Raw genomic sequence first — 13753 nt, 5'->3', positions numbered from 1 at the left:
CAGGGTTGACGTTTTGTCAGTAGATTGAATGAGGGCTTGTGAAGCGTCTGGGGTAAACCATGGAAAGTGTTTTGGGACCTGGATGTGGAAAGGGAGCTGTGGTTTCAGTGCATTGCACATGACAGCTAGAGGCCGAGTGTGAATGAATGTGGCCTTTGTTGTCTTTTCATAGCACTACCTCGCACACCTGGGGGGAGGGGGATGCCATTTCATGTGTGGTGGAGTGATGGTGGGAATGGATGAAGGCAGCATGTATGAATATGTACATATGTATATATGTATATGTCTGTGTATGTATACGTTGAAATGTATAGGTATGTATATGTGTGTGTGTGTGGGCGTTTATGTATATACATGTGTATGTGGGTGGGTTGGGCCATTCTTTCTTCTATATTGGTGGCGTTATTTCTCATTTAATCTTTCAGTTAATGTTTAATGTAGGATTTTACATAGTCATGGCATTATTTCTGTCTTTTAATCTCTCACTTAAATGTTTGATATATATCTATTATATTTGCTTTATTCAACAGGTACGACGTGCTCTAGGAGATTTTGGTGTTCCAATTTCAATCATTCTAATGGTTTTGCTGGATTACCTGATCCGTGATACCTTCACTGACAAGCTTACTATGCCAAATGGTATCCAGCCTTCCAATCCTGAAGTCCGTGGCTGGCTGATTAACCCTCTAGGTGTGGTTACACCTCTTCCTGTGTGGTGTATGTTCATTGCTGCACCAGCATCTCTACTCCTTTTCTTCCTCGTCTTCCTTGAGGAAAATATCTGCCAGTAAGTTAGGTTATCTATTGAGGTTTAATGATGCCAAATTCCCAAGAAAATTTGAAATACAGAACACAGAACCTTTTCTAATTGACTGAATTTTCATTTATATTATGTATATGTATATTTATTTTGCTTTGTCGCTGTCTCCCGCGTTTGCGAGGTAGCGCAAGGAAACAGACGAAAGAAATGGCACAACCCACCCCCATACACAATGTACACACACACACGCCCACACATGCAAAATATACATACCTATACATCTCAATGTACACATATATATACACACACAGACACATACATATATATACCCATGCACACAATTCACACTGTCTGCCCCTATTCATTCCCATCGCCACCTCGCCACACATGGAATACCATCCCCCTCCCCCCTCATGTGTGCGAGGTAGCACTAGGAAAAGACAACAAAGGCCCCATTCGTTCACACTCACTCTCCAGCTGTCACACAATAATGACCGAAACTACAGCTCCCTTTCCACATCCAGGCCCCACACAACTTTCCATGGTTTACCCCAGACGCTTCACATGCCCTGATTCAATCCACTGACAGCACGTCAACCCCGGTATACCACATCGATCCAATTCACTCTATTCCTTGCCCGCCTTTCACCCTTCTGCATGTTCAGGCCCCGATCACACAAAATCTTTTTCACTCCATCTTTCCACCTCCAATTTGGTCTCCCACTTCTCTTCGTTCCCTCCACCTCCAACTCATATATCCTCTTGGTCAATCTTTCCTCACTCATTCTCTCCATGTGCCCAAACCATTTCAAAACACCCTCTTCTGCTCTCTCAACCACGCTCTTTTTATTTCCACACATCTCTCTTACCCTTACATTACTTACTCGATCAAACCACCTCACACCACACATTGTCCTCAAACATCTCATTTCCAGCACATACACCCTCCTGCGCACAACTCTATCCATAGCCCACGCCTCGCAACCATACAACATTGTTGGAACCACTATTCCTTCAAACATACCCATTTTTGCTTTCCGAGATAATGTTCTCGACTTCCACACATTCTTCAAGGCTCCCAGGATTTTCACCCCCTCCCCCACCCTATGATTCACTTCCGCTTCCATGGTTCCATCCGCTTCCAGATCCACTCCCAGATATCTAAAACACTTTACTTCCTCCAGTTTTTCTCCATTCAAACTTACCTCCCAATTGACTTGACCCTCAACCCTACTGTACCTAATAACCTTGCTCTTATTCACATTTACTCTTAACTTTCTTCTTTCACACACTTTACCAAACTCAGTCACCAGCTTCTGCAGTTTCTCACATGAATCAGCCACCAGCGCTGTATCATCAGCGAACAACAACTGACTCACTTCCCAAGCTCTCTCATCCACAACAGACTTCATACTTGCCCCTCTTTCCAAAACTCTTGCATTCACCTCCCTAACAACCCCATCCATAAACAAATTAAACAACCATGGAGACATCACACACCCCTGCCGCAAACCTACATTCACTGAGAACCAATCACTTTCCTCTCTTCCTACACGTACACATGCCTTACATCCTCGATAAAAACTTTTCACTGCTTCTAACAACTTTCCTCCCACACCATATATTCTTAATACCTTCCACAGAGCATCTCTATCAACTCTATCATATGCCTTCTCCAGATCCATAAATGCTACATACAAATCCATTTGCTTTTCTAAGTATTTCTCACATACATTCTTCAAAGCAAACACCTGATCCACACATCCTCTACCACTTCTGAAACCACACTGCTCTTCCCCAATCTGATGCTCTGTACATGCCTTCACCCTCTCAATAAATACCCTCCCATATAATTTACCAGGAATACTCAACAAATTTATACCTCTGTAATTTGAGCACTCACTCTTATCCCCTTTGCCTTTGTACAATGGCACTATGCACACATTCCGCCAATCCTCAGGCACCTCACCATGAGTCATACATACATTAAATAACCTTACCAGCCAGTCAACAATACAGTCACCCACTTTTTTAATAAATTCCACTTCAATACCATCCAAACCTGCTGCCTTGCCGGCTTTCATCTTCCACAAAGCTTTTACTACCTCTTCTCTGTTTACCAAATCATTTTCCGTAACCCTCTCACTTTGCACACCACCTTGACCAAAACACCCTATATCTGCCACTCTATCATCAAACACATTCAACAAACCTTCAAAATACTCACTCCATCTCCTTCTCACATCACCACTACTTGTTATCACCTCCCCATTTGCGCCCTTCACTGAAGTTCCCATTTGCTCCCTTGTCTTACGCACTTTATTTACCTCCTTCCAGAACCTCTTTTTATTCTCCCTAAAATTTAATGACACTCTCTCACCCCAACTCTCATTTGCCCTCTTTTTCACCTCTTGCACCTTTCCCTTGACCTCCTGTCTCTTTCTTTTATACATCTCCCACTCAATTGCATTTTTTCCCTGCAAAAATCGTCCAAATGCCTCTCTCTTCTCTTTCACTAATAATCTTACTTCTTCATCCCACCACTCACTACCCTTTCTAATCAACCCACCTCCCACTCTTCTCATGCCACAAGCATCTTTTGCGCAATCCATCACTGATTCCCTAAATATATCCCATTCCTCCCCCACTCCCCTTACTTCCATTGTTCTCACCTTTTTCCATTCTGTACTCAGTCTCTCCTGGTACTTCCTCACACAAGTCTCCTTCCCAAGCTCACTTACTCTCACCACCCTCTTCACCCCAACATTCACACTTCTTTTCTGAAAACCCATACAAATCTTCACCTTAGCCTCCACAAGATAATGATCAGACATCACTCCAGTTGCACCTCTCAGCACATTAACATCCAAAAGTCTCTCTTTCGCGCGCCTGTCAATTAACACGTAATCCAATAACGCTCTCTGGCCATCTCTCCTACTTACATACGTATACTTATGTATATCTATATTATATCTATAATATACTTATGTATATTATATTATGTAAATATACATATATCTCCTTAACCAGGGCATAGCTTTCATAGTTTCAGCGCATTACACATGACAGCTAGAGATTGGATGCGAGTGAATGAGGCCTTTTCTTCATCTTTTCCTGGTGCTACCTCATTAATGCAGGGAATGGCAAACAAGTCTCAAAGATATTATTTTATTAAACTTGTTTGCCATTTCCCAGATTAGCATGGTCGCACCAGGAACATTTGAAGCAAAGGCCTCATTTGTCCACATCCAATTTCTTGTGTGTAATTCACTCAAATTACAGACTATCCACATACAGGCCCCACAGACCTTTCCATGGTTCCCCTACTTGCTTCACATGCCCTGACTCAGTTGATTGACAGCACATTACCCCCTATATACCACATTGTTCCAGTTCACCCTGTCATAAGCATGTCTTTCACCCTCCAGGCTGCTCAGAGGCCCTGAGCACTCAAAATTTTGTTCACTCCATCCTTCCATCTCCAGTAAGGTCTACCGCTTCTCCTTGTCCCTTTCACTTGTGACACATACATTGTCTTTCTCAACATTTCCTCACTCATTCTCTCCTTATGTCCAGTCCATTTCAGCACACCCTCTTTGGCTTTCTCAACCACACTATCCTTATTACCACACCTCCTCACACCATGTATTATCTGCAGACATTTCATTAATAACACATTCACCCTCTTCCATATATTCTCATCTATAGCCCAAGCCTCACATCCAGATTACATCAGTGAGACTTCAAACATACCCATTTTTGACCTAGGTAGTGTGACCTCTCTCTTCAATGATTCCTCATTGCTTCTAGAACCTGAGCACTCTTGCCCACAATGTGATTCACTTCAGCCTCCATGGTTAAATTCACTGTCATGTCCACTCCAAGCTTTCTCCATTCAAACTCACTTATACTAGCCTATTTCATTATATTTATTTACATTAACTTTCAGCCTTTTCCTTTCACACTCTCCCATAAACAAACACCAACTTCTGCAGATTCTTACTCACATCTGATGCTAGTGCCATGTCACCAGTATATAACATCTGACTCATGACTTGAGCCCTGCTCTTTCTCTGGAAACTGCATACCTGCCCCTGTCCAAGACCCTTGTATTTACTGCCCTTGCCAGTCCAACTGTAAACCATATGTATATTTCCATGGTTTACCCCAGACACTTCACATGCCCTGGTTCAATCCATTGACAGCACATTCAACCCGGTACACCACATCGTTCCAATTCACTCTATTCCTTGCACGCCTTTCACCCTCCTGCATATTCAGGCCCCGATTGCTCAAAATCTTTTTCACTCCATCCTTCCACCTCCAATTTGGTCTCCTGCTTCTTCTTGTTCCCTCTACCTCTGACACATATATCATCTTTGTCAATATTTCCTCTCTCATTCTATCCATATATCCTAACCATTTCAATACACCCTCTTCTGCTTTCTCAATCATGCTCTTTTTATTACCATACATCTCTCTAACCCTTTCATTACTTAATCATACCACCTCACACCACATATTGTCCTCAAACGTTTCATTTCCAGCACCTCTTCAGCTCATCTGCAGCCCATGCCTCGCAACCATATAACATTGTTGGAACCACTATTCCTTCAAACATATCCATTTTTGCTCTCCGAGATAATGTTTTCACCTTCCACACATTCTTCAACGCTATACATGCACATACCATACATATACACATATACATATACACATATGTACACATGTACATATTCCTACTTGCCTTTATCCATTCCTATCACTACCCTGTCCCACAATAAAAAGCATCGCTACCCCCTGCTTCATCAAGGTAGCGCCAGGAAAACAGACGAAAAAGGCCACTATCGTTCACACACTCTCTAGCTATTATGTGTAATGCACCGAAACCATAGCTCCCTGTCCACATCCAGGCCTCACAGACGTTTACGTGGTTTACCCCATATATCCCTGGGAATAACGAAGAACAAATACTGCTCACATATTCCATGCATTTCATAGAAGATGACTAGGGGGGGGGGCAGGAATGAGTGCCTGGAAGTCCTCCCTTCCTGTATTAATTTCCAATTGAAGGAACAGAGCAAGGAGCCAAGTGAGAATTTTTCCTGCTAAGGCTCTGTCATCTGTCTTGACACTACCTCGCTCATACAGGAAATGGCGAGTATGTATGGAAAAAAAATATGTATACATATATCTATTCCCTGTATATGTATACATATATCTATTCCCTGGGGATAGGGGAGAAAGAATACTTCCCACGTATTCCCTGCGTGTCGTAGGAGGCGACTAAAAGGGAAGGGAGCGGGAGGCTGGAAATCCTCCCCTCTCTTTTTTTTTTTTTTTTTCTTTTTTTCCAAAGGAAGGAACAGAGAAGGGGGCTGGATGAGGATGTTTCCTCAGAGGCCCAGTCCTCTGTTCTTAACGCTACCTCGCTGACGCGGGAAATGGCGAATAGTATGAAAGAAAGAATATCTATCTATATATATGGAAAGATTGACCAAGAGGATATATGTGTCGGAGGTGGAGGGAACGAGAAGAAGAGGGAGACCAAATTGGAGGTGGAAAGATGGAGTGAAAAAGATTTTGTGTGATTGGGGCCTGAACATGCAGGAGGGTGAAAGGAGGGCAAGGAATAGAGTGAATTGGAGCGATGTGGTATACCGGGGTTGACGTGCTGTCAGTGGATTGAATTGGGGCATGTGAAGCGTCTGGGGTAAACCATGGAAAGCTGTGTAGGTATGTATATTTGCGTGTGTGGACATATGTATATACATGTGTATGGGGGTGGGTTGGGCCATTTCTTTCGTCTGTTTCCTTGCGCTACCTCGCAAACGCGGGAGACAGCGGCAAAAAAAAAAAAAAAATATATATATATATATATATATATATATATATATATATAAGTACATATATATATATATATTATACCTGGGGATAGGGGAGAAAGAATACTTCCCACGTATTCCCTGCGTGTCGTAGAAGGCGACTAAAAGGGGAGGGAGCGGGGGGCTGGAAATCCTCCCCTCTCGTTTTTTTTTAATCTTCTAAAAGAAGGAACAGAGAATTGGGCCAGGTGAGGGTATTCCCTCAAAGGCCCAGTCCTCTGTTCTTAACGCTACCTCGCTAATGCGGGAAATGGCAAATAGTTTGAAAGAAAGAAAAGAATATATATATATATATTTTTTTTTTTTTTTTTATACTTTGTCGCTGTCTCCCGCGTTTGCGAGGTAGCGCAAGGAAACAGACGAAAGAAATGGCCCAACCCCCCCCCCCCATACACATGTACATACACACGTCCACACACGCAAATATACATACCTACACAGCTTTCCATGGTTTACCCCAGACGCTTCACATGCCTTGCTTCAATCCACTGACAGCACGTCAACCCCTGTATACCACATGACTCCAATTCACTCTATTTCTTGCCCTCCTTTCACCCTCCTGCATGTTCAGGCCCCGATCACACAAAATCTTTTTCACTCCATCTTTCCACCTCCAATTTGGTCTCCCTCTTCTCCTCGTTCCCTCCACCTCCGACACATATATCCTCTTGGTCAATCTCTCCTCACTCATTCTCTCCATGTGCCCAAACCATTTCAAAACACCCTCTTCTGCTCTCTCAACCACGCTCTTTTTATTTCCACACATCTCTCTTACCCTTACGTTACTTACTCGATCAAACCACCTCACACCACACATTGTCCTCAAACATCTCATTTCCAGCACATCCATCCTCCTGCGCACATCTCTATCCATAGCCCACGCCTCGCAACCATACAACATTGTTGGAACCACTATTCCCTCAAACATACCCATTTTTGCTTTCCGAGATAATGTTCTCGACTTCCACACATTTTTCAAGGCTCCCAAAATTTTCGCCCCCTCCCCCACCCTATGATCCACTTCCGCTTCCATGGTTCCATCCGCTGACAGATCCACTCCCAGATATCTAAAACACTTCACTTCCTCCAGTTTTTCTCCATTCAAACTCACCTCCCAATTGACTTGACCCTCACCCCTACTGTACCTAATAACCTTGCTCTTATTCACATTTACTCTCAACTTTCTTCTTCCACACACTTTACCAAACTCAGTCACCAGCTTCTGCAGTTTCTCACATGAATCAGCCACCAGCGCTGTATCATCAGCGAACAACAACTGACTCACTTCCCAAGCTCTCTCATCCCCAACAGACTTCACACTTGCCCCTCTTTCCAGGACTCTTGCATTTACCTCCCTTACAACCCCATCCATAAACAAATTAAACAACCATGGAGACATCACACACCCCTGCCGCAAACCTACATTCACTGAGAACCAATCACTTTCCTCTCTTCCTACACGTACACATGCCTTACATCCTCGATAAAAACTTTTCACTGCTTCTAACAACTTGCCTCCCACACCATATATTCTTAATACCTTCCACAGAGCATCTCTATCAACTCTATCATATGCCTTCTCCAGATCCATAAATGCTACATACAAATCCATTTGCTTTTCTAAGTATTTCTCACATACATTCTTCAAAGCAAACACCTGATCCACACATCCTCTACCACTTCTGAAACCGCACTGCTCTTCCCCAATCTGATGCTCTGTACATGCCTTCACCCTCTCAATCAATACCCTCCCATATAATTTACCAGGAATACTCAACAAACTTATACCTCTGTAATTTGAGCACTCACTCTTATCCCCTTTGCCTTTGTACAATGGCACTATGCACGCATTCCGCCAATCCTCAGGCACCTCACCATGAGTCATACATACATACATACATATATATATATATATATATATATATATATATATATATATATATATATATATATATATATATATAAATAAGAGGATATATGTGTCAGATGTGGAGGGAACGAGAACTGGGACACCAAATTGGAGGTGGAAAGATGCAGTGAAAAAGATTTTGAGTGATCAGGGCCTGAACATGCAGGAGGGTGAAAGGCGTGCAAGGAATAGAGTGAATTGGAACGATGTGGTATACCGGGGTCGACGTGCTGTCAGTGGATTGAACCAGGGCGTCTGAAGCGTCTGGGGTAAACCATGGAAAGTTCTGTGGGGCCTGGATGTGGAAAGGGAACTGTGGTTTCGGTGCATTATACATGACAGCTAGAGACTGAGTGTGAACGAATGTGGCCTTTGTTGTCCTTTCCTAGTGCTACCTTGCGCACATGCAGGGGGATGGGATTGTCATTTCATGTGTGGCGGGGTGGCGATGGGAATGAATAAGGGCAGACAGTATGAATTATGTACATGTGTATATATGTATATGTCTGTGTGTGTATATATATGTATATGTTGAGATGTATAGGTATGTATATGTGCGTGTGTGGACGTGTATGTATGTACATGTGTATGTGGGTGGGTTAGGCCATTATTTCGTCTGTTTCCTTGCACTACCTCGCTAATGCAGGAGACAGCGACAAATTATAATAATAATAATGATAATAATAGATATATATAGCTTATTAGAATCATTTATGTACCAGTATATCATACTTTCTCATGCTACCTTTTGAATTAAAGTGAAGTGATTAATAAATATTGCTTTTATTCATTGAAATTTTTCTATTGCCAGCCTAATTTTGAGCAAGCCAGAACGTAACATGGTGAAAGGATCTGGTTTCCATTGGGATCTTGTCCTCTCATGCTTCATCAACTTCATAGCTGGACTTTTTGGTGCTCCTTTTATGGGACCAGCTTGTGTAAGAACTGTTTCACATACATCAGCACTTACTGTCATGAGCTCAACTCATGCTCCTGGAGAATCCCCCAAGGTTATTGGTGTTAAAGGTATGTATTTAGGAATTGGTATCTTGTTTACCATGCTCCTCTTGTAACTTTATTATTAGCAATCTTGACTTCTTTGGCTTTAGAGGCATTATTAAAGAAGTGTAATAAGACTTCATGAAGAAACATACATAAATATGCCCTTCTTTCAAGTTTTTCTATAGTTGCAGCCAGAGTACTGCTCACTTCTGGTGTTCTGAACAGTGTCAGTCTCTTTTGAGCAATTTTAATGGTACAGATGTTTTATTTGACAAATTTTTTTGAATTCTCTTTTCCTGTACATCCTTGGGTTTCCTTACTTTGCCAGGTTAACTATCATTTTTTCTCATATATTCTTAATGTTCTGTTTTGAGAGTAGTATGCATTTAATTCAAATATTAACTAAACCACTCCGGAGAAACTTTGACAAAAATTTGTAATCATCTTCATATTTATAGTTCTCTTAAGTAACAGTATCACTTGAGAAAGTTCCAACAAAGGATTCCCTGATTTAATATTCAGAACATCAAATTTAAGATGAACATGCCAGTATTAGAGTATTTTTTCCTTGTATGAATTGACAACGCAAAACCACAGGTTAATCAAATGTTAATTTTTCCAACAGAGCAACGAGTGAGTGCCTTCATAGTATCTTTCATGATTGGATTGTCAGTACTTTTGGCACCTGCTCTTAACTTGGTGCCAAAGGCAGTTCTGTTTGGCATTTTCCTGTACATGGGTGTGTCCTCTACTGCTGGCATACAGTTCCTAGACCGGCTGATTCTCATTCTCATGCCTGTCAAGCATCACCCCAATCTACCCTACGTTAAAAAGGTATGAAATTAATTGGAAATACTGAATCAGTATGATGATTAGTGGAAGTACATTTTTTTCAGTGACTGTGGTTCGTGTCTTCACCTTGAAAATGTTATTGTAGATGTTACAGGAAGTGTGTGTATGCCATTTTTTGTCAAACAAAGTTTTCACAGATTTAGTAATACATTGGCATTGTAGAGTGCCTTGATGGTCTTTTACGTACCAGAAACGATATCACTTATATCATCCAGGTCATATAGAAATACTATGATATGTGCAAGAGGAGTGTTTTGTGAAGAGTCAAAATATTTGTACTGGAGTCTGAATGACATTAAAGAGAACAAAGCTTGAATGATGGATAACATTTTCATTAGCATGGGAAAGCCCAAAAGTATTATTTGCTTCCATGTTGGCAAAGATCATAATCAGAGAGTGGACCATTTTAAGTTGAAGAAATGTATGAGAGTAACCTCAAGAAAGAATGCAAGAGGCTAATTGATCATTATAAATCAGTTGTGTGTGAAAAACACGAAAATAATAGTCACAGCAGTAGACGAGCTCACAGAAAACTCAATTCTTTGATGAAATGGAACCCAACTATTTTTTATAAACAAAGAGAGCTTTAGGAAAATATGTGTTACTGTTATTGTACTCAGTTTAGTAACTCGCTACAACAGGATACATGAATTCTTGTAAAAGAAATGAGCCTGGATGCTTTTTTATCTAGGCTTTTTCAAAGCATTTGTTAAAAAAATTAAAGAATAACATGAGAGGAATGTGTGAAACAACGTAAAGGCAAAGCAAGTTGAGTAAACATATTTCAAAAAACAAAAGTTTCAAACTTTTGGGTTAAAGAACTGTATCTGATAATGTTTTATTAGGATTTCCCCAAAGAACACAAGCTTAAGTCTTATTTTTGATAATATAAGACAGAGAGATAACATATAGTACATTTAGGTGGTCTGCAGATGACACCAGAGATAGTAGAATAATAGGATTAGGTGAAGGCAAAAAGAAAACATCTATAAATAGGCAGAAGAAAACATAATGAAATACAGTTAGAAAACTTTGAACAAATGGAATAATATATGGAACATTTAACAAAATAATGGTGACAACTTACAAGGATCCAGCAGGAAAAGATACTGAAAGTGATAAGATGTTGAAAAGGTCTGGTTGGGTAAGCTTTACAGTCAAATGGTAGAAATGTCTTCGGATATAGCAGACAGTCATGACGAAGTTTGATTTTCATTTAAGTTTTTATTTTTTATACTATTAACTTCCAACTGAGTTTCTTGATAAAACATTTTTATGCAGCGTTTTTGATATTTTTCACTGTGTATGAAATAATCCCTGAGTTAGAGGAGAAAGTTCTACCTCCATGTTCCCCACATATAGAAGGCAACTAAAGGGAGTGGGAGTAGGAGGCTGGAAACCCTCTTCTTTTATTTCAATTTCTAAAAGAGGAAACAGAAGGAGCCAGGTGGGGAATGCTCATCCTCCTCAAAGGTTCAGAGTGGGGCATCTGAATGTGTGTAGTTGTAACCAAGAGGAGAATTAGGTAGTAAGTTTGAGGAAAGAAAGTGAATGTTCTGGCCCTGAGTGAAATGAAGCTCAAGGGTAAAGGGGAAGAATGGTTTGGAGATGTCTTAGGAGTAAAGTCAGGGGTTGGTGAAATTACAAGAGCTAAAGAAGGGATAGCACTGTTCCTGATGCAGTTGTGGGAGTGTGTGATAAAGTGTAAGGAAGTAAATTCTAGATTGATGTAGGTAAAACTGTAAATGGATGGCAAGAGATGGGTGGTTATTGGTGCTTATTCACCTGGCTAGTGTTCTGGGAGAAGCTGAGTTGAGTGTGTCAGCAATTTTGGTGTACAAGACCAGGTATTAGTGGTGAATGATTTAAATGTGAAAGTATGTAATGTGGCAGTTGAGGGTATAATTGGTACATGTGGGGTATTTAGTGTTATGAATAGAAATGTTGGAGAACTTGTGGAGTAATGTGCTGAAAAAAAGACTAGTTGGGAACACCCAGTTTAAAATGAGATATACTGAAGTTTTCTTATTGAATAAGAGAGATGGTCAAAGGGTATTATTGTATTATGTATGAATTGATAGGTCCCAATTAACTTGTCCCTCCACCCTACTGGCAATGAAGAATGTGTGGAAGGAGAGGACTTTATCTCGGAAAGCAAAAGTGGGTATGCTTGAAGTAGTTCCAACAGTGCTGTATGGTTGTGAGGCATGAGCTATAGATAGGGTTGTACAGAGGAGGGTGGATGTGTTGTAAATGAAATGTGAGGACAGTATGTGGTGTTAGGTGGTTTGATCGAGTAAGTAATGAAAGGGTAAGAGAGATGTTTGGAAATAAAAAGAGTGTGGTTGAGAGAGCAGAAGAGGATGTGTTGAAATGGTGTGGTTATATTGAGAGAATGAGTGAGGAAAGATTGACAAAGAGGGTATATGTGTCAAAGGTGGAGGGAACAAGGAGAAACAGGAGACCCAAATTGGAGGTGGAAGGATGTAGTGAAAAAGATTTTGGGCAATCGGGGCCTGAATATACAAGAGGGTGAAAGGCGTGCCAGGAATAGAGTGAATTGGAATGATGTGGTATACTGGGGTCAACTTGCTGTCAATGGATTGAACCAGGACATATGAAGCGCCTGGGGTAAACCATGGAAAGGTGTATGGGGCCTTGATGTGGAAAGGGAACTATGGTTTCAGTGCATTACAAATGTATTTATAAATACAAAAAGAATCTCTAGGTGTGCAGTGGTGTGATGGAAATTCTGGAAAATTTAAGTAAATAAAAAATGTCATTATTTAACGATTCCCTTTTCCAAGTTATTGCAAAATTTTTAAGAAAAAGCAATCATTTAGTCAAAGATAACATAAAGTATGGTTGGTGGAATGGAATATGATATAGAGAGAGACCTGTCAGAATTTTGAAATTGATGTTTTTTTTTTACTGAAAACAGTATATAGTCATTACTCTTCTTAATGATGCATATCTTATTTGCTCGTTTAAGAATATGGTGTAAATGAAAATAAAAGAAAATTGTATTCTTTTTGAAAGATTGTCAAGAGTTAGAGCAAATCTCAACCAGTTTCTCTCTATAAAAATTAATATTGATTTATATAACACCTCAAATTTTGCAGGTTCGCACATGGAAGATGCACGCCTTCACAGGAATTCAGTTCCTAATGTTGGTCGTGTTGTGGATTGTAAAGCAATCCCCAGCTGCTCTCTGTTTCCCATTTGTTCTTATGCTTCTCATTCCCATGAGACTTTACCTCCTTCCTTATGGATTCAGCAACCCTGAACTCAGTGCGGTAAGCTTTAAAATTCGTGACTACTGTGACATGGTACTGGATATAATAT

General features: G+C 40.7%; 1 protein-coding gene across 5 annotated transcripts in view; it reads left to right on the top strand.

The window, feature by feature from the left end:
- LOC139754224 (band 3 anion transport protein-like) overlaps positions 1-13753 on the top strand; it is a 475361-nt gene that overhangs the window by 458609 nt on the left and 2999 nt on the right. For all 5 annotated transcript variants that reach the window (XM_071671517.1, XM_071671521.1, XM_071671516.1 and 2 more), the window contains 4 exons: positions 531-787; positions 9366-9580; positions 10182-10390; positions 13531-13704. In XM_071671517.1, coding sequence (XP_071527618.1) covers positions 531-787; positions 9366-9580; positions 10182-10390; positions 13531-13704 — 855 coding nt within the window. The remainder of the gene's footprint in view (positions 1-530; positions 788-9365; positions 9581-10181; positions 10391-13530; positions 13705-13753) is intronic.

Source organism: Panulirus ornatus, chromosome 16 (assembly GCF_036320965.1).
Source record: "Panulirus ornatus isolate Po-2019 chromosome 16, ASM3632096v1, whole genome shotgun sequence".
Classification (NCBI taxonomy): Eukaryota; Metazoa; Arthropoda; class Malacostraca; order Decapoda; family Palinuridae; genus Panulirus; species Panulirus ornatus.
This window is presented reverse-complemented; position numbering and strand designations above follow the sequence as displayed.